This window comes from Camellia sinensis, chromosome 14, assembly GCF_055761805.1.
Source record: "Camellia sinensis isolate YWXY chromosome 14, ASM5576180v1, whole genome shotgun sequence".
NCBI classification, from domain to species: domain Eukaryota; kingdom Viridiplantae; phylum Streptophyta; class Magnoliopsida; order Ericales; family Theaceae; genus Camellia; species Camellia sinensis.
In genome coordinates, this window is record NC_138974.1 from 18,061,512 (window position 1) to 18,084,568 (window position 23,057).

At 33.7% G+C, this 23,057-nt stretch overlaps 1 protein-coding gene across 6 annotated transcripts in view; it reads right to left on the bottom strand.

Annotated features, from left to right (window-relative positions):
- The window catches only part of LOC145807715 (uncharacterized), a 46,309-nt gene extending 29,959 nt beyond the window's left edge, over positions 1 to 16,350 (bottom strand). The window contains exons 1-12 of one of the 6 annotated variants that reach the window (XR_014351015.1): positions 15,877 to 16,346; positions 15,715 to 15,755; positions 15,001 to 15,093; positions 12,442 to 12,516; positions 11,767 to 11,816; positions 10,281 to 10,370; positions 8,792 to 8,848; positions 7,983 to 8,052; positions 7,129 to 7,230; positions 6,973 to 7,025; positions 5,370 to 5,520; positions 5,169 to 5,253 (exon numbers count right to left, since the gene is read on the bottom strand). Coding sequence is in view for 5 of the 6 variants with exons in the window: in XM_082906397.1 (XP_082762523.1) it covers positions 5,169 to 5,253; positions 5,370 to 5,520; positions 6,973 to 7,025; positions 7,129 to 7,230; positions 7,983 to 8,052; positions 8,792 to 8,848; positions 10,281 to 10,370; positions 11,767 to 11,816; positions 12,442 to 12,516; positions 15,001 to 15,093; positions 15,715 to 15,755; positions 15,877 to 16,279 (1,270 nt within the window). In the remaining variant the exon portion in view is untranslated. Of the gene's footprint in view, positions 1 to 5,168; positions 5,254 to 5,369; positions 5,521 to 6,972; positions 7,026 to 7,128; positions 7,231 to 7,982; positions 8,053 to 8,791; positions 8,849 to 10,280; positions 10,371 to 11,766; positions 11,817 to 12,370; positions 12,517 to 15,000; positions 15,094 to 15,714; positions 15,756 to 15,876 lie in introns of all 6 variants that reach the window. The other 5 variants (XM_082906397.1, XM_082906398.1, XM_082906400.1 and 2 more) reach the window with 5 other exon arrangements.
- Positions 16,351 to 23,057: the final 6,707 nt, after the last annotated feature.

Sequence of the window (23,057 nt, forward strand, 5' to 3'; positions counted from 1 at the left end):
ATATATTCCTTCTTCCTCATATTTTCGGAGTTCTTCTTCCTCATATTTTCTAAGTTGGTATCAGAGCAACAAAAAACGCAGCAGCCCTAAAACCGTCATAGCCATGTCGGAAGTCACGTCCGAAACCACTTCAACCCCTGCCGCTGCCATTCCGGTGAAAACGTCCAACTCTCACTCTGTCCAAATCACCACCATCCGCCTAAATGGTGATAATTTTCTCCGATGGTCACAATCTGTCCGGATGTATATCCGTGGGCAAGGAAAGATCGGTTACATCACTGGTGACAAGAAGGCTCCTGCTGTTAATGATCCGCTGTTCGACAGTTGGGACGCTGAAAACTCCATGGTTATGACATGGTTGGTCAATTCTATGGAGGAGGATATAAGCTCTAATTACATGTGCTATCCTACTGCACAAGAATTGTGGGATAATGTTAGTCAGATGTATTCTGACCTAGGAAATCAATCTCAAGTTTTCGAATTAACTTTGAAGTTGGGAGAGATTCGTCAAGGAGATGATTCCGTCACCAAATATTTCAATTCGTTGAAAAGGTTGTGGCAGGATCTTGACATCTTCAACACATACGAATGGAAATCGGTTGACGACTGCAACCACCACAAGAAAACTGTGGAAGACAGCCGTATTTACAAGTTTCTTGCCGGCCTCAACATTGAGTTCGATGAAGTGCGAGGAAGAATTATTGGCAGACCTCCTCTCCCATCCATTGGCGAAGTATTTGCCGAAGTCAGAAGGGAAGAGAGCCGAAGGAGCGTCATGCTTAAGAAAAAAGGTACTGGTGAATCAATTGAAATTTCTGCTTTAATTAGCGATGTTGCGGCCAACAAGGCTGCAAATTACCAGCGTAGGTTTGATGATAAGCCACGGGTCTGGTGTGATTTTTGCAACAAGCCTCGCCATACACGCGAAACGTGTTGGAAGATCCATGGCAAACCTGTCAACTGGAAAAGCAGCAAACAAGGAGAGAAGAATCGTGGCTTTCCTACCGCTAATGAAGCCGATTCAGGTCCCTTCAACAAAGAGCAGATTGATCAACTCTTAAAGCTGATAAAATCCAACTCCTCATCCGGTACTCCTAGTGTTTTGTTGGCACAAACAGGTAGAAATCCTAAAGCCTTCTCTTGCCTAAACTTCTCTCCGTGGATCATAGATTCCGGTGCCTCCGATCACATGACTAGTTTTTCCCATTTATTTAGTACCTATTTCCCTTGTTCTGGTCATGACAAAATCAGAATAGCCGATGGTAGTTTTTCACCTATTGCAGGAAAAGGATTTATTAAACTAACTGAGAAAATTAATCTCAATGCTGTTCTTCACGTCCCCAACTTAGCCTGTAACCTTTTGTCTGTCAGTAAACTATCTAAGGATTCTAATTGTCGTGTTACATTTTTTGAATCCCATTGTGAATTTCAGGACCAGAACTCGGGGATGATGATTGGGCGTGCTAGGATGCTTGAAGGTCTTTACTACTTTGATGAAGTACCTGTTAGTAATAAAAAAGCTCAGAGCTTTAATAGTACTAGTTCAATCTTTGTTCGAGAAAAAATAATGCTATGGCACTATAGGCTAGGACATCCTAGTTTTCTTTATCTGAAACATTTATTTCCAGAATTATTTCAAGGGATTGATTGTTCTTCTTTTCATTGTGAAAGTTGCATTTTTGCAAAATTTCATCGCTCTACTTATTTGCCAAAACCTTACCAGACTTCCAAACCTTTTTATTTGATTCATAGTGATGTTTGGGGCCCTTCTAAAATCACTACTCTTTCTGGTAAAAGATGGTTTGTTACATTTATTGATGACCATACCCGCTTATGTTGGATTTATATGATGAATAAAAAATCTGACGTGAAAAATTTATTCACAAATTTTTACAATATGATTGAAAACCAATTTCAAACCAAAATTGGTATTTTACATTCTGATAATGGAACAGAATATTTCAATGAGCAGTTGGGTGAGTTTTTGGAAAAAAAGGGAATTTTTCATCAATCTACATGTCGGGATACCCCTCAACAAAATGGCATTGCAGAACGAAAAAATAAACATCTACTTGAAGTTGCACGTGCTATAATGTTTTACATGCATGTTCCTAAATATTTATGGGGTGAAGCAATTTTAACAGCCTCTTATTTGATAAACAGGATGCCTACAAAGGTGTTAACATACAAAACACCTTTCGATTGTCTCAAAGCTTTTTTTCCTGACACGAGGTTGTTTTCTGATTTACCCGCCAAAGTTTTTGGATGTACTGCCTATGTTCATGTTCCTAGTCAATTTCGTTCAAAACTTGACCCCCGTGCTATAAAATGTGTTTTTTTGGGTTATTCCTCAAACAAAAAGGGGTATAAGTGTTTCGATCCTCAAACCAAGAAATTTCATGTGAGTATGGATGTGTCATTTGTGGAAACAAAATCCTATTTCCCCAACACTTCTCTTCAGGGGGAGACAAGTGGAGTAGAAGACCGTTTTTGGGATATTTCTATCCCGCTCCCCAATGTCATTTATCCTACACAAAAACCACATCTGTCTGATAATGATCACTTAGGAGAACCAAGTTCTATGGTGCCTAGTCAAGAAGATTCTTGTTTAGGGGGAGAAGTACTACAAAATGATCTAAATCCTGAGCTTCAGGTTTATACTAGGAAGCGATTTCATCTGAAGAATAATGACCTGAATGTCCATCCTAATGACCCGAATGTCCACCCTAGTTCTGGCATCGAAATTTTAGGTAATCCTATTCCTTCTATTTCCGACCTTGATGTTCCTATAGCAATTAGGAAAGGTGTCCGAAATTGCATTAAACATCCTATTGCAAATTACCTCTCCTATCAAAGACTATCTAAAAACCATAGAGCTTTCACATCTAGGATTTCACACTTGTTTGTTCCAAGAAATATACAGGAAGCATTGGATGATCCGAATTGGAAATTAGCAGTCATGGAGGAGATGAATGCTTTAAGGAGAAGTGGTACTTGGGAGATAGTTGATCTACCCAAAGACAAGAAAACAGTTGGGTGTAAATGGGTGTTTACGATAAAATGTAACGCAGATGGAAGCGTTGAGAGATACAAGGCGAGACTGGTGGCTAAAGGCTTCACTCAAACTTATGGGATCGACTATCAGGAGACGTTTGCTCCTGTTGCTAAAATAAATTCCATCAGAGTACTGTTATCTCTTGCAGTAAATTCAGATTGGCCTCTACATCAACTTGACATTAAGAATGCATTTCTCAATGGTGATCTTGAAGATGAGGTGTTCATGAGCCTACCGCCGGGATTTGAGCAGAGACTTGGAAGCGACAGAGTATGCAGATTGAACAAGTCATTATACGGACTCAAACAATCACCAAGAGCGTGGTTTGAACGCTTTGGGAAGGCAGTTATCAGTTGTGGCTTCTCGCAGAGTCAAGCAGATCACACAATATTTTATAAACATTCAAAAAACAGTAAAATTGCAATTTTGATTGTTTATGTTGATGACATCATTTTAACTGGTAATGATGAAGCAGAGTTAGCAGCCCTCAAAGAGAAACTCGCAAAAGAATTTCACATTAAGGATCTGGGAGCTCTCAAGTATTTCCTCGGAATGGAATTTGCAAGATCCAAGGAAGGTATATTCGTTAATCAGAGAAAATATGTTCTTGATCTCCTTGGAGAAACAGGTATGCTTGGTTGTAAGATGGTGGAGACTCCGATCGAGCCTAACTTGAAGTTACAAGCTGCTAAGGCTGAAGAAGTCAAAGAGAGGGAACAATATCAGTGACTTGTCGGGAAATTGATTTACTTGTCTCATACGCGGCCTGATATTGCCTTTGCAGTCAGCATGGTAAGTCAGTTCATGCACTCACCAGGGGCAGAGCACTTTGAGGCCGTTTATAAGATCTTAAGATATTTGAAAGGAACTCCAGGGAGAGGCTTACTGTTCAAGAAACATGGACATCTTCAAGTTGAAGTATACACAGATGCAGACTGGGCAGGAAGTGTTACAGACAGGAGATCAACATCCGGATACTGCTCCTTTGTAGGTGGGAACCTAGTTACATGGCGGAGTAAAAAACAGAATGTGGTAGCTAGAAGTAGTGCAGAAGCAGAGTTCAGAGCTGTTGCCCATGGAATCTGTGAAGTAATGTGGATTAAAAGAATTCTTGAAGAATTAAAACTTTCTCACCCGACACCTATGAAGGTCTATTGTGACAACAAAGCAGCTATATCTATAGCTCATAATCCAGTTCTACATGATCGCACAAAACATATAGAAGTGGATAAACATTTCATCAAGGAGAAAATCAATGCTGGCATAATCTGTATGATCTACCTTCCAACAGGTGAACAATTAGCTGATGTGCTAACGAAGGGACTACACAAGAAGCAATTTGATAAGCTGACTAGCAAGCTGGCTATGGAAGATATCTTCAAACCAGCTTGAGGGGGAGTGCTGGAAATTTGTGTTAATGCATAGAATATGATAGTGGTGTTAGTGGTAGATAGTGGCATGTATATAATATGATAGTGGTAGATAGTGGTAATATATAATATGTAAGTGGCATATAATGGGTTATAATGATGTTTGTAATATCTCCTATATAAGGAGTGTCATTTGGTCTTGTAAAATAAGAAGTTTTGAATATAACAGAAATATATTCCTTCTTCCTCATATTTTCGGAGTTCTTCTTCCTCATATTTTCTAAGTAAAAGAGAAGGCAGTATAGTCACCCGTCCAAAGAAGGACGACAGAAGTAGTGCACGCACAATCTGGGGTTGCATGGCCAGCATAGATAAAGCGCACATCAACTACCAAAGAAGGGTAAACAAACTTTAACAATTCTCTCTCTCTAGCGCTCTATACTCTTCCTCAACTAAACTAACTTGACCGTCGCAGGGGGTTTTTGGGCAAACCACCCGCTAGGTAGCTCACCTCTGTTCTATTCGCAATGAATCGGAGTCCATTCAGAGCAAGGCGAGCTTGGTAGTAAGGCATACGGAAGACAATGAATATTTCTCCCCCATACAATTCTGTATGTTTTTTTTGTATGAAAATTCTGTATTTTAGCATTTTCCATATCAAAATACCAACAGCAACAACAGTCATAATAATAAAATGGACAAGAAACCATCCGTTTTGAAAATCAAGAGAGAAACACACTCACAGTCAGCAAGGAAGTCGGCAAGGCCCAAAACAAACCCAATATAGGAAGTCGCAATTGCAAGAAGTGAGAACACATCAACTATTGGCTGCAGAACATCATAATTATCACAAATAAGTGATATAATATTCAGATGAATGTTCCATTTACCATCGGTCAACTTGTCCACCCAAAATTCCGATTCTTGTACATGGAATTACTTACCCCAACAACTCGGTTGGCAGATTGCAATTGTTGTAAGGGGTCAATAATCTTATCAGAGCCTATATCAAAACTTGTGATTGATCCGAGAATAACAGCATTCCAGACAACAAACAGAGCAAGGGGGATAGCAGTGCCTAGGACAATTGCAGTCCTGCGGATTGACATATTGATGATGTCCACCATCAAATTCCAAACAAGCATTTGACAAATTTTAGTTATAACAAAACATTGTACCTAGCGCCATGAGCACAAACAGCAAATCGGTTTTGGCAAACAACAGAGGGAAAGTAAAATTTCATAAATCAGAACAGCCTCCTACGGATTTAATTCTCAAAAACCAAATGTAAAACTCATGGTGTTAAGAGATATTTGTACCATTTTTTAATGATAATATGTAAATGTGTCAATTCAGGCTTTAATTGTGGCTTGCACTGAACAGTTTAGTCTTTGACACCTGTCTGCAAGATGCTACAAACTTTACCAATGGACTATGGATTGGTTACATTTTGCTAGATAACCAATTGTCCAAAAATCTTAAACTATTCAGAATGAGTCCAACAATGTAAATAAGCTAACACCCTCCCTCGCGTGTTCCCATCTTGCAGGTGGAGAGGGAAGTAGACAAAAACATAACTAAAACACCAGCTACATGAAAGGAATGAAATTCAAGACACAGCCAGAGTTACCTTCCACGAGAAAACAGAAGTGGACACACACAGAAAATAGAGGACAGCAGTATCAGTCGCAAAATGATGGTAACAGAGTGATGCGCTTAAGTCTATGAAACATTAAAGAACAATGTGTTTGGTAACATAACCCAGAAAACTAAATCTACTTGCAGATATCATCTAAAATTTATAATTCAATATCTATGTGAAGCATCCTCCACTCCACCTCCCATCTTTTCTTTAACACAATATTGCAAGATGAGCAAAGTACTCATGTGGACATATCAAGAAAGGATCGACTTCAAGCTCTCCCCTTACTTTTCTGGTTTAATCCATTCTATTTTAGACATGCTCCAGTCCTAGCTCAATCATTAGGCATCTGTTATCATGCTAAATTATTTAATGTATAGTTGGAAAGAGATCTCTTCTAATCTTTTAGCTTCTCTTGATTAGCTTCATAGCATAATTGCCTGTTCAATTTTTCTAGTCAACTGAAAAGTTCTGCATGTCAAGAGCTAAAGAGAGATACTGGCTCAAATTCCACCAATGGAATATTGGTAAGATGAGATGAGTCACATTGCCATAACAAATTTGGCTAATGCTTGGATTACAACATATAATGACCCCATTGAGAATACATTTTTAATGCATTATTATTATACTGCCTATGTCTAGAGAGCAATCAACACTTGTGGTTCTTTTTATATAGCAACACATCCATTCCTCAAAGATTTAAATCAAGTAGTACAAGTAACTTCTTTCTATTTTTTGAACTAATTTTTTGTCATTCACATATAACTTGAGCATGATGAGAATGGCCATTCATTTCAAACATTGAATTATGATTAAACTAAATTATCAGAAATCAGCACCTCTATATGTACAACATGTTCACTTTAGTTTCAAGCAGAAGCATGAATAACAAAAAATTTCACCTCACTTTTGACAGATTTCCTTCAAGATTCGTACAAATGACAGGCACTACGTTCTGAAACAAATCAGGTTTGAAATTATTGGATAAACCAACAGTTCAAAAATGCTGAAATGGCTTAAAATGTTGAATTACTGAAGGATTTGGATGCAGCTATTACTTGATAAACAAAAGAAAGTGCTATTATGGGTATACTCGCAGGAACAGCTCCAAAGTTGGCTTTCAGAAGAGCATTCCAATGCAAGTCACTACTTGCAACTACCTAGTAGGAAATAAATAAATAAATAAATCCGCATAACGTAATATATATATATATATATACAGACAAAAAACATAAAGGAGCCACCAGGACAAATAAATTTTGAATAATCTCATTAGTAAATAAATTTTACGAGAAATTCAGATAAGTACTTATGGAATTAATACAAGGGTAACAATGCATTAAGAATGATGGTTTTCCCTTTGTTTCACATTTGTTTATCTGAATTGTGTCCATACAAAGTAACAAGGATAAGTTTAACTGAGACAGTATTCAGTAAGTAAACTACAACAGAATCACCATCTGAATAAAAGCATTACTGAGAATCTCTCTCTTCATTATTTTTTGTATTCCCTACTCTCTATTTTTGGGCCCACTTTCTGTCAAACATAACCTTCAACTTTGGAGCATCCCACCCATAGGTCAGAACAAATATTCTATTTTTCCATTATTGTCAAAAGTTATGTCATAGATTTCAATTATACAAAGCTTTAAATTTTTGTAAATTTTTGCATCCAGGCCACATAATGTCACTATTATGTGCTCCTACATGGAAACCTCTTAAATATTGACATCTCATGAGAGAGAGAGAGAGAGAGAGTCACATTGTATGGATTTTTGTCCTTCACATTTACGGAATTAATAACTTCTGTTTCCATACAAATGAAACTCTCGTCATAATAAGTAAAAGTATTTTGCAGTTTTATGCTAGGAACACAATATTAATAGCTATATAGTTCGAGAAGGAGAATTACCACTAGAGCTGTGAAAGAAGTGATGATTCCAAATACGAGAACACCATTTATTGCTCCAATAAACCGCTGGCTGCATAAAGTATAAATTTGGAATCACTGAAAATTTCTTTCCAAAGATATAAAAGGCATCTATTTATAAAGGTAATCAAAATAAGTAATGAAAGAAGAAAAAGCAAAAAGGAACTACTAAATCTCCTATTGTCCTTTTATCTTTTTTAGGTTAGTCCATCTCTATTTTCATTTAGGACATAAGAGCCCATCTCTCTCTATCTTATTATTTTCTTCAGTGCATTACCAAATCTCTGCTCCAAAGCCTATAGAACTCCTAATATGAAAATAACACATTTGCACTATAGTAAAATTAGAAAGTGATAACTGGGAATATTATCGGTCCGTTAAATGCAATGGAGAATAATCAAATGAGACAAAACATCCACGCATGAAGTGCACACAGATGCAACCAAGCTCAAACAAGAATATGAATGAAAATCCATTCAATACGGTAATCATCTTGCCCATACACAACAAAATCCAACAAATGGCTTAATCTTCATGCTGCTGAGGACAACTCCAGTTATGAGGCAATTATTCTATGATTTATTCCCAAAGTAGCAACAAAAGTCCATCTTGTTGATATAACAAGTCAAATTATACTTGTTTGGTGTAGCAACCTTGACGAAGAGACATACATGCAGTCTCATAGTAGAGCAAGGAATAAACCACCACCGCCACCACCAAAAAGAAAGAAAAGAAAAGAACAAAAACAAAAACAAAATCAAAAACAAAAACAAAGAAGAAGAAATACCAACCTTCCGAAGAAGCAAATGCCTCCAAAAAGCAATGAAAACAATGTCGCATTTTCCCATCTGTAATAATAATGCTTCCAGTCAACACCTTTAACTATATACAAGTACTCTGTCATGGAAGATATCATTCTCCAATTGTGTCTATCTAGATTGTTTAAAATCAGCAATTAAAAGTTCGCTTATAGTTACATAAGAACTATCAACAATGTGGTCAACCTATCAAAATTTAAACCTTTCTTCACTTTCGCAGGAAAATATACTGTTTGTGCCTTGTTGCTTTACATTCAGGAGCCCATGGGCATGCAATTGAGAATATTATTCTATCCTAGTTTAAAAGAAAGTTTCTAGAAACTAAAACCAAGCAGAAGATAAGATTTCCTATATAGAGCATTAACACCAAGATTGGTCCACATCAATATATGTCTGAAACAGCAATTCCATAAGAGGAATGACATTATGAAAAGCAGATTCTTCACCAAACGTTGAAAACGAATTATGATTGTCATTGTGGTGAAGCCAGACTGAGGTTCAAATTGCAAATTACTCCCTCTGTCCCAAATAATGGTCTCTTTTGGGGAATCTAACTTTTTTTGGTAGTACAATTATTACACTTTAAAAAATTAATTTTCCAAAATTACCCTTTGATAGTACATTTTTTAGGGAATATCAATGTCATAATTGTACTTTTTTGTTGTTAATGAATTTAAAAGAATGGCAAAATAAGAAATTTATATTATTTTTGTACTTGATATTTGAAAAGGGGCTAATATTTTGGGGAAATGAAAAATGGAATAAGAGACTAATATTTTAGGACGGAGGGAGTATATTTTTTATTATTCTAAAATATGAGTTTAATCTGATCGAGATAATGGGAACTAGACAGCTGGAACCAGAACATTAAGTCCAAGTACAAATCCAAGTTCCTCAATAAAAATTGATTTTATCGATTCAGAAGTAAAATACATTTGCAGAAAACTATAGATGCATGATCTGGATGTTGGAATACTGGGCTCAAAACCATGCATATGAAATAAAATTCTGAAACATGGGTTTTTTGTAGTTCTCCCTTAACTTATCGCATTTTAGTGATATACATGTAAATGAAATAATAATTATGAATTTAGATAATAATGAAATCTAATAACACAACTGATCTCATATGTTGCAAGGACAGCTGCAAGTGTTGCGTATCATTTGATGACAAGAAAATCACCATGATGTTGGCAACAAAGAGAAATGACACCAAAGCATAATAATGACATTGTATTGGAAATTCATTTTCAACTGAATGAAAATTGTCAGTTCATTAAAATGTGACCTTTCATTCCTTTACAGGATTTATCATCTTAAAAACAGATTGTGCAATCAAAAAAATGACGACTGTATAGAATATATGGCAAGACTAGTTTCCAGAACAATATATGGTGAAAGCATCAACAAGCATAGATTATGTCACAGAGTTGTAATCAGAAGTTAAGATTGTAATTCATACAGCGGAATGCCAAGGAAATTTGTCAAAATATCTGAAGAACGATCCACATAAGCAACAAGAAGGGCGTAATGTATGAAGATATACGACCAGCTGCAACAAAGGAACTGAACTTTTGTCAGACGATAAGTCCGTATTCAACTAATACATACTCATCTATGTTACATGGACTCAGGAACGGGCGTCTGGTGCGGGTGCATATCTAGAGGTTAGACCCAACAAATCTCAAATTTAAGGGCACACAAACTTGATAAGAAAGGGTTCAAATTTACAATTTTTTAATCTATTATGTGAGATAAATAGTTTTATATGTAACATATAATGTCAAAATGGCATTTTACTTATTTTATACCAATAATACAATAATATATACATATAATGATATTGTTAAATACAGTATATAAGCATTGTCCTATACTTTTCATGTGTGAGATATGTATCCAATACTCTGTTATCAGAAACTTGCCATTCACGATTCGATTCATGATTTGATTTGTAATTTTTGCAAAATCGATATGAATCTATGGGCGAATCTATTTTGGAAGTGAATCTCTAATGAATCGCATGATTTACAATCAATTCACGATTTGATTCACCTTTTATGATTCATGTAATTTTTAAAATTATTGTGTCCAACATATTTTCGACTCTTTTTCTCTCCATCTTTTTAGTGAAAATGACAGAATACAATTTCTAATAGCGTTTAATACCAAAATAAAATAACCAACATATATACATAATTTGCTGTTATTTTAGAGTGATCATGGAGTTTTTAATAGGATCCAATCAAATTCAGTCAGACCCAACATATTTTTAACCTTTCTTCTCTTCTTTTTTTTTCTCCTTTTAAAAAATCATAATATACATTCTAAAGAAATTTAAGATTAAAGTTACACTATGAATTATCTATTGTTATTTTATTAAATTGAATATTACATATATGAGGTCAGTTATGCCTTTTAAAATGTTTTAGGCTTTAAAATAAAATATTCTGAATAATTCTTTCTTATTATTTGCTCACTGTTATTTAGAAAAGTATGTATGCTTATTGTCCAAATATCAATATTGTTGTTAATTATTGTTACTTTGGAAATTGCTAGTTTGTCTATTTGGTTATTATCTTTATTAAGAATTGTTAATAAGAAATATCTAAAAAAGAAAAAAGATAAGATGGTGATCTTACATAGGAACCTTTGTTAACTTCTTACCTATTAAACTACATGATTATTATTCAAAATAATATTTTCATTGATTTAAGTCTAAATATTTTATATTCATAAGATATATTTAACATCTAAATGTGTAGATATATGTTTTTAAGTAATTTAGAAAAAGTGACCGAATCTTTACGATTCACAATTCGATTCGCTTCGCGATTTGGTACAAGACCATTTCGATTCACGATACGAATTCCGATTTGACAACTATGGTCCAATACTTTCATCGGACACTTTTAATGGCCATTGATACCTGAAATAAATCTGCCTACCATGCAATTTGAACTCCGGCTGTCCCAAGAGTTCTCATGGCCATTGATACCTGAAATAAGACACAGGTAATTAAGACAAGAAATGTGCATTTAGTAATTTGCTTTTGGTACGATTCCTTTAAATCAAGATTGAACATATTAAATTTGCTTAACTGCAAAGGCAGAATATGTTATATATAAAGGTTTCGGAATTGCAATCACACCAACACTTGGGATATGCACAGCGAGTTCCAGGAAATTGTGTACGCCAACAGAGTTCATTTCTATCTCCATAGATATGAAGACTAATCTTCCGCAGAACAAAGTGTTGTAAATTCAAGGAGAACAGAAAATCATTTAAATTCTCAACTTATTTTATGACAATTGAAATTAACCGAATTCAAGCATTTATTCTAGAAGAACATCCATGCCATAATTATATCAAGATCCTCCACTATGAGTCCATCACTCTTTGAAAGGAAAAAAGGCTGCACGAATTATTCAAGTTATAAACTTTACCTATGAAATGTTAATATCTTTTATCCCTTGAAGATCTTGAACATGTATTGCAGTGTAAATTGTAAGCTCAGGATAGGAAACAACAATGAAATTACCAATCTTTTACCCCTTGAAGATCTTGAACATGTATTGCAGTGTAAATTGTAAGCTCAGGATAGGAAACAACAATGAAATTACCAATGACACACCACCAGAACCCAGTTCACACATTGTCTTCACATTTACTTCAGCAATAAGCAGCCCTGTAACAACCTGCATCATTTTACCATTTGTGGCAAATTCACTAACATGTACAAAAACCAAGAGAGGAAGAGAGACACATGAATGTGAGAAGAATTTTTAGAAATAAAAATTGTTTATTTCAAGGACCGTTTATCATACCACTTGATGGTTGAAGAAAATCGTTTCAAAATTAATTTTATGAATTCAATGATAGAGATATCAGTTGAATTTTGTAATAAGACAATAAGATTGAATATGGAGAGATAATAAAGAAAGAAAACAAAGGTTTAACGTGGTTCATTCAATCTTGGCCTACGTCCACACACACAAAGCCCTATATAGGCTTACATCTTTCATTCACTCAACTTGATACTCTTATTTACATAATACACCATATATATAGAGTGGGGGATACAATGAAATCCCTTCAGTTAAGGAATTGAAATAAATCAAAGATACAAAACATCATGAAAAACACAAATCATGGGATCTCTAAATATTCTGATATCTTCCATATCTTCTAATATCTTTGACAGTATAATCTTATCTCCAACATTATCCAATAAAAAACATACAAAGAAGACATGTGATTTATAGTGGGAAAATGCTTCAAACTTGAACGTAAAAACCCATTGACGTTTCCACTAATAAAAATGAAGTATGACGCTTACCAAAATCCAGACGCATAGATCCTACATACTCAACACCTAGGGCAGTTCCTATAGCAATCTACTATCCACGTTAGCCAATCTCCAAGACTCACTTGTACCTTAGATCTTCACTAGTCACGTCAACCACGTGAACATGATCTTCCAAGCCCATACATGCCAACCACAATCACGATCAAGTCGGCAGCCTTCTAGACCCACAAATGCTGTTAACCCTAGCAATGATTGTGTGTGATCTAGTATGATTGTGCAATGCTCTCCAAGGTCCTTACCTCATAGTCAAAATACTTTAGAGACTTTGGAAATCTCAAAGGTGTTTTCTCTCTATCAATCACCCATACATATGGTTAAAGGACAACTATATATAGCCCTCAAGAAAACCTAAACCACTAAGGATGAAACACTCAGTGAACTAGGTCATATTTTCTTAAAAATCAACATGCATTCAAACGGAAGAGAGTGTTCAAACAAATGATGTCTTTGGACCTCGTTCTTGCTCAAACGACAGCCAATGTATTCAAATGGAAATGCTACTATTTATGCATGAAAACTAAGCTCAAAAAAGCTAAGTGAAAACCAACCCAAAGGGTCCTACGGTCACATACTATTAATTAATTTAGACTATTGCAAAACTAAATCAATTATGGTCAAAAGACAACCAAACAAAAATTACAGAAATAATACTCGTTGCAAGTGTGTATTGCATGCACATGCATGAATGTATTTTACACATGGATAGCCCTGAGTTTCATGAAATCTTTGAACCATCCGTTAGAGTATGACGAGTATGTGCCAAGCTTCAATTGAGTCTCCATGAGAATCGAACTAGAACTGCTCGAGGACTCAAACTAAGATAAAAAGTAAAGATTACAGCCTCTAATACTGGAGCGAAATTGGCTACACAAAAATGACTAAGGGGAACCTATTCTTATGAAATTGGAATAAAATGATGATTTCAAGATTATAATGTTGGGCCTTAATATAGCACCAATTGATCTAGAGCCAATAATAGATCTCGTGTTAATAAAAAAATTTAAAAAAAATCCCAAGAGTAAAGGAATGGCCATTGGAATGGGTGCATCATCATGACATCGTAACATGTCCCGTGCATTGTGAATTCCAAGGACATGACTTATGCATAAGAAGCATAGATACAATACAAGCATGAAACACAGATACAACATTATATAGTCACGTCACCAAGAAAGTTCTTTTAAAAATCAGGACGACAGGGCATGGCAACAAATAAGTATATGCTTTTACACATACATGAAAAAAAATTATTTCATTTGTTATGTTACAACATACATATATATTTTATTCCATTATAATAGTAATAAATCATTCATTTTTCACATTTCACATATTGAAAAAGAACAACTCTATTCATAAATAAATGGAAATTTTAGGGCATAAAAGTCTTAAAATGAAAAAAGATAAAAACAAGAGGAATTAGTACGAAAAAATTCACATTGTTTGGATTTTAATCATTGGTTCCCAAGTTATTTTCTTTAAACTTACGTTGTGTGTTACACATGCCTAGGAGATGGACTTGTGCATCATCCCAATGTCCAAAGCGTGTTCTATACTAGAAGAATTAACAAAAAACTAGGACACACTTGGAGGAGTCTAGGAGAGTGTTGGTGTCTAACACGTGTTTGACACAGACACTACACCTTCTTAGAAGTGTTTGTGATCTATAGCTTATTGCCCACCTACTGATCACGCATACAGAATAGATATCTGTTGTTGTGAGAGAGGGAGGGGGGGAGGAGGAGAAAAAGAAGAAGAAATGAAAAATAATTTGCATGAAATAGAATGTTGTGGTGAACACTGAGGTTATTACCATAAATACCCAACAAACAATGCAGGTGACCGCAGAGGCTAGAAATCCAGATTCTTGTGTCACTGCAGGAATTGCAAGGATCCCTGCACCAACCTGTTTATAAAATTCAATTGCAATGTTAATGCATGCATGTGACGCTCACTCATAGAATAAGAACAAGGGTTTAGCTAAAATTATAAATGAGGAGCTTTTCATTTATATCATACAATATTGTCAAACATGGGCCACCAAAAAATTTCAAATGATTAGCAGAAACTAACTAATTCCTCTTAAATATTTCCTAGTTTTTCCCTCTTGGCACCAAATTCTTGGCAAGAGGCCAACTCTTAAACATTTCAATTTATTCTATATTTTAGTGAGAGCCTCACGCACTAACTCACTTTTTTTTTTCTTTTTTTATTGCAACCAGAAATCCACCTTGTTTTGGGGGTTTCTAATGTGAATGAGTAAACCATGTAAAGACAATATATATATATATATATAGGGCATTGCTATTCAAAACCAAAAATTAGACCCAATTTTTCACCCAATGACATGACAATGAATTACGATATTATAGATAACACTCTCTCATATCTTCTATAATCATCAACCAATCAACCAGTCATGTCACTTACACATCATTGACTCTAGAAATGGGTTTAGAAAGTGTGTTTGTATATCATTTTCCTATATATATAATGCCAGAGAGAGAGAGAGAGAGAGCATACTTACAGTGGTGCCAGAGACGAGAAGAATTGCACTGGAAAGGCTTCCTGGAAACAAAGGTAAAAAAATAAAATAAAATCATAAATGGAAGCAATTAATTAACATTTCAATTTCAAGCGATCATTAATTTACTTTACTTGTTGAGAGAGAGAGGGGAATAGTAGTTACCAGGCTCCCTCTTGAGAGTGGCTTGATTGAGGTTAGAGAAGAGCCTTTCTAATTGGAATTCTTCATCTTTTTCTTCTTGTTGGGTAGATTGACGATGTGAGAAGCATTTTACTGACAAGGAAGTTGGTGATGATGATGATGATGATGGATTCTTTTGGAAGCGCCGATACAGAAGCAATGGGCGTCCAACACCGCCCACTGTACGCTCATCGTGATGATGATGATGATGATGATGAATGTGATTGAATTTTTTTGTAGGTTTTGATAATAATGGCACATTAAGAATTCGCATATCTGGACTGAAAATTGAACAAGTAGACGATGATGATGAACAGGCCATGGCCATGGCTTGTATGTCTCCTTTTCTTTCAGTCACTGTGAACCACCCAACATGCAATAACATCCGAGTATCATCTGTTTTCTTCGTTTCTTTTCTTTTCTTTTCTTTTCATTAGGGTTGTTTTCGGAATTGGATTATTAGGGTTGTTTTAGGAATTGGATTATTTTGGTGATTTGTTTTTTGGGGGCTGGCTGCCCTCGGTGATCGGATGGGAAGGGAATATAGATTTTGTTTTGATAAATTTAAATTATTTAATGTGTAAAACTGGTTTAATATTATATGTTTATAAAAATTTATATTGATCGGATATCAATAGATATCTCATCAGATTAGATTTCTGTCAATTGTTTATTTTTTCACCATTCATTTTTTTATATAAAACTGATTTGATCACATAGTTATCGATATTTGATCAATATAATTTTTGGTAAATATATAGTAATCGACGAGTTATACATATTCAACGCTTCGGATTATCGAAACGGGACCCGTGGTGGGCCTCTACGGACTTAACAGTACTCTCCAGTTCGATCACACATTAAGGGGAAGCCAGCCCTTTTTTTCAAAAAAAAAAAATTTACAAAGAGAGATTTTATTTATAAGTGATTCTACTTATACTACTAGTTCACTTCTTTATACTCTTCATATGAATTTTTTTTTTTTTTTTCAATTTTACTCATGTGTACTAAATTTAAATATATTTTATTATCTTCTTACACTCATTACTCTTCAATTCTTACTGCTTTTATTTCCTTCTCAGTTTTTCTTCTCTGCTAAACCAAACCAAACCAAACCAAGCCTTAAGTCTCATCAAATGGAGTTGGCTACATGAATCCTTCTTCTCCACGCGGTCCTATCAAAGGCCATTTCGTTAGTCAAATTAAGTAGATCCATATCTCTATTTACAACGTTAGCCAATGTTAATATAGGCCTATCCCGTCCCCTAACACTCTCCTCTACCATTACAGCATCGCATCTCATCACTACTGCCTCTGTTGGTCTCCGTTGAATGTGACCAAACCATCTTAATCGATTTTCTCTCAACTTATCTTCTATCGGTGCTACTCCTACCCATTCCTGAATACACTAATTCCTAATTCTGTCTTGTCTAGCATTGCCACGTGTCCACCTTAGCATCATCATCTCAGCTACACTCATCTTATCTACATGTTGTTTTTTGGTTGCTTAACACTCCGTCACGTACAACATTGCTTGTTTAATAGCCATTCTATAGAACTTACATTTTAGTATAGTGGGTATTCGTTTATCGCATAGTACTCCAGACGCACTTCTTCACTTACACCATCCCGCCTTAATCCTATGGGCCACATCCGCTTCAATCTCCCCCGTGTTGTGATAATCGACCCTAAATAACGAAAATGTTCACTCTTAGGCAATTCTTGGTTCTCAATCTTCACTTCTCCTCTACTTTTATTGTTACTGTTATGAAATTTACACTCTATGTACTCTGTCTTATTTCTACTTATCCGAAAATCTTTAGATTCAAGAGCTTTTTTCTTAATCTCCAACTTTGTATTAACTCATTCTCTAATCTCATCCACTAGCACAATATCATCTGCAAAAAGCATACACCATGGCACGTCATCCTGAATATTTATCGTCAACTCATTCATAACTAAAGCAAAAAGATAAGGGCGTAAGGTAGATCATTGGTGTAACCCACCAATGATAGGAAATTCATTTGTCTCTCCAATAGGCTATCTAATAATGGTCACCACCCCTTCATACATGTCCCAAATCACATCAAAGTAACCTTTTGTCACCCATTTATTCTCTAACACCCACCATATTATATATCGGGACACTCTATCATATGCTTTCTCAAGGTCGATAAACACCATATGAATGTCTTTTTTATTTTCTCTATACTTTTCTATTACTCTTCTCAAAAGATAAATCGCTTCCATTGTTGACCTGCGGGGCATAAACCCAAATTGATTCTCTGACACCTCTGTCATATCTCTCACCCCTTCATGCATATATATTTTTCAAAAAGTGATAATCATAGTGTAGAAGAAACAATGGATGAAAAAACAGTGGTGAAGAACTATAAAAAAAAAAAAAGTGAAATTGTGAGTTTTTTTATTTGTTTGGTAGGCTTTCGTTTCGTTTTTTGAGAGAGTTCTTCAACTTTTGTTCGGTGTGTCAAAATCGAACAAAATAAAATAGTTCGGAATCACATTACCGAACAAAAAATATATGCCCAATAACCCACTGCCAAATAAAAGATACATTTCCGGTATTCCAATGCCGAATATTTTTTTTATTCGGTTACTCATTACCATGCATTTTCAAATTTATTTTTTATATATATTTTATTTTTTTGATTTGAAGGATTATACTTCTATTTAGGCCTCGTTTGGGAATAAACTATTTTAGTAACTTTTTTGCTAAAATATGAGGTAAAAAAAAATAATGTGTTTGGAATGACTTTTTTATTTTTTACGAAAAGATGTGTAAAAAGTAGAGGGAAAATGAAATTTTTGATTTTTTGGTATAGGTTATAGGTTTTTTGGTTTTTTTTAGTAATTTTTTATTTTTAAGCTAAAACTGTTGTATGCCAAACAAGGCCTTATTGCAGCAATGCAACTACAATCATCCGACTTCTAAACATTTTAAAGGGCACTCGTTTGCTAGTAGATTATCTAAGGAGAAAACATCCTTATTAGTTAACATATCAAAGAGTATGGTACGACCAAAAGAGATATTGATTACATTAAAATGAAGGGATGCCTTAATGCAACGACAATGAAGATAATCTACCTCCCATGTAAAGTGATAGGCGGTTGAATTAATCTAATTTGTTTCACCAAACATACACTTGACAAATGGGCTCCAGCTAATTTCTTGTTAAAGTAAAGTAAAATCATCCAATTGGACGATAACAAATTACTGGAAAAAATTAGTTTGTCTAGTAACATGGCACTAGAATAATTCAAATTCTTTAGCATTATATTACCAAAAACTATCGGTGTAAAGAGACAAAACTGAAAGGGTTTTGAAGAATTTTTAGTTTAAGATTAGTTTTGGTAGTATAACGAGTGTAATGAGAATCACATTTTTTTAGGTGGTGTATTGAGATGGAGGGTGTAAAACGGTAAAGTAGTGAGAGTATATATTCCACTAATATAACCTTTAATCCTCTCAATACAAATCATTAACAGATTAAATTTATATTCTAATAATATTCTCAAATGAAAATACCATTAAGAACAATATGAGAGTATATTCTACTTATTCAAAATTTTCAAATTTAAAAATCAACAATGATTTAGACCACTAAAAAATATACCACTAATAACACTAATGCATTGGGAATGGTAAAAAAAAAAAAGAAACAAGGCATAGAAAGTGAGCGGGGCCCACTGCCACATCATTAGTGCTTATTCTAGTGCTCCATTTCTAGTGCTCCCAAGCATTTTTTCTTTAAAAATATAAAATACTCTTCACACATCATCATCACCTTAGGGTTTAGCGTTTAAACATATAAACACTGCATTTATTTATAATCTTCACCATTAACACACTACACTCATGATATCATTTATTTTCAATTAGCTCACTTAATTTTCTTCTCCATTATACTTTTTTTTTTAATTCAAAATATTATTGCCTTTGAAAATTTGCACACCATGGATGACAGTAAGATGATTGGTGCCGATATAAACATTGAAAATGTTGATTTGAACATTGAAATGTTAGTTTATGACTTAGTTTTTTTTTTTTTTTTTTGTGTGTCTCGTTCATTTGTTAGGAAGATGAGTTTGTTCATCATATATTCGAATAATCAGAGTTGAACTTTTATTAAGATTGACCAAATATTAAATGTTCATACATTAAAAATTGAACATTTTAAGTTAACTCGGTTAAAATAAATTAAATTTTTATTCTTTGTTCAGATATAATTTTTTGAACACATTAAGGCTAAGTTTGGGATGTTCTAAAAAAGTCAAAAAATCACTATCCTATTTAAGTCACATCATCTTATATAAGTCACATCACATTTCTACCACATCACTTCAAACCCAACCCATATTTCATAAAAAGTTAAAAAGTACACTTATTTAGAACATCCCAAACAACCCCTAAATTTGTTCAACTCTTCATGAACAGGACTAATTTTTTTTTTTTTTGGCTAATTTTTTTTTTATAGAATTCTATGCCCACCCAATGTAGTAATATTGAAATTAATTATGTTGTTGACTACACATGTGAATCAAGGGTGAGAATGACAATCTGAAACGACTACGAGAGTTCAATACCGACAATGAAAATCAACACTAGCGAAGATGGAGGCCGAATGAAACCCTCCATCGACAATCTGAAACAACGAGACACGACCCAACAAGAGTTCAACATTGATGATGGAGATCAATACTAGTGAAAATGGAGGCCGAATGAAACCCTCCTCCAACGATGGAGTTCAATACCGATGATGGAGATCAACACCAGCAAAGATGGTCTTTGTTCTGAAGATGGAGAGTTTTTGGTATGTGTACTGGTGAAGATGGAAAGTTTTTAGTATGTGTAGTGGTGTGTTTTGAAATAGACAAATGATGTGTTACCATAAGGTAGTAATGGAAAGATCAAGTGTGAATTAAAATATTTTTAAATCCTAAAAATTATTTTGTGTGTGTACTAAGTAATAGTATGTATTGAGAGGATTAGTGGTGTGTAAATAAAATTATCCTTTTACAAAAGAAGTGTAAAAATATAAGAAGAAAATTGATTTTTTTTATTAAAATAACTTTTCAAAATGGGAAAGACTAAATAATACGTATCATATATATATTGTATATTATATCAAGGGGACTTTTCGTGATGAGCTGTGTGGGAGTTTCAAAACTTCCAACTAAAATTTTAAATTAAAAAATAATTTTAAAAAATGTTATTGGCTAACACATTAATATAATAATTATAAAAATACTAATTATTCCATATTTATGTTTTTTAAAAGGAAAGTTAAAAAGAAACTCTTTCTTGATTTGCCCAAATTTATTTTCTCTTATAAAAATTCAAAATGATAGATTAAATTTATTTTTTCTCTTATCTATTCTTTCTCTACACAAAACCCTAGTTGTTACACAATTGAACATTTTTTCACACTATATAAAACTTGCTTATCGCTCAAAATATTATTTCATACTAGATCACCGTAACACTTTTAAACTCTTTTGACAGAGATATTTAAGGTTAATTAATATTATTATTTTCTATTAATTATGTCCCAATTTTTTTTTCAGAATTCAAGGCTAAGTGTGGTATAGTAAAGGAAGATGTGATAGCCGTGGGATGGAGAGGCGAGGGCGACATCAACGAATCTAAAGTAGATAGGCTCCAAAATCATTTATCATTTGATAAATTTTTATTACCAAGGTATGATCTTTGTTACAATATTTCCTATTGGCTAAGTATTCTATTAAAAAAGTTAATGTTTTGGAATTTTTCTAATTTTTTTTTGGAGAAACATGATGGAGTGTTTGTGACGATTTAGTATGTAAAGAAGGTAACTCTGTATTCACATTTAAAAAATAAAAATAAATGGTGTCATTATATTTTTTTAACAATAAATACTTTAATTGTTTTCCCTATAACATGTTGGTACTTTTTTTTTTTTTTTTAGGTTATAACCCCGTTCATAAATATTTTTAAATGCCTTAAATTTGTTTAGAGTAATGATTCATCCCCCTTTTCCCCCTACCCCCTTTGACCCCCTCTCTCTCTCATTGGTTATCTTTTCTTTTTCTTTTTCTTTTTTTTCTTACTCCTCCAATCACCCCCTGCCACGTGGCAAAGGGGGGGGTGAGGGGGTGACCCCCAAAAGGGGGTCCCAAGCATTATTCAATTTATTTATTAACAGCAAGTTATGCATGACTCTAGTAGATTTTAAAAATCAATCATGATTATGTTTAATTATAGGAAATTATGTAAAATTAGTAAGTTAAAGTATTTTTTTTTAAAATATATATTTAGGATTACACAGTCTTTTAAAAATAGTTTAATTTTGTATTTGTTGAATATAGCCCGTATTCGATGTGATTTATTTAGTTATATATATATATATATATATATATATGTTTTAAAAATTTGTGTCAAAGTGTTTGGTGTAACATATATTTTATAAGGCATAATTATTTTAAATAACTAAGAAATGAATGTTTTTACTTTTTACTTTTTGAGACTTTTATTTTTTTTTTTATTTTGTAAATTTTACACCATTAAATATTTCACATATCATTATGTCTTACTATGATTGTCCAAAATTAGATTTATATAAATTTAAATTTAAATTTTAAACTTCTATAAAAGTGTCATTTTAGATATGATAATTGATATTATAAATTTTTTTCCTTAAAATGTATCACCATAACTGCAATGTAATATTATTTGAAAATATTTTTTTTTTGGTATTATTTGCAAATAATTCTTAATTTGGAAAAAGAAATCTAATACCAAAATCTTTCCATAGTTTAAAATACAATTTTAAAAATCATTCCATATTAGGTTTTGGAAACAATACAATGAAAGAAAAATTTGTAAAGTCATTAAGAGTAATGTTATAAACACTAATTAATATATCAACTAAGATACAATAAGTTTTAGGAAAATGCTATAGAGTCCAAATAATCCACTAAATTTTCTACCAAATCTCTTACATGGGTGTGAGACTTACACAAACCTATATATGTGTGGATCCCACACCCATGTGAGAGATTTGGTAGATTATTTAGGATCCTTAGCATAATTCTAAGTTTTAATATATTAATTGGTACACTAGTTCAGTCATTAATAATTGATTAATTGACTTTTATAGTGTAGG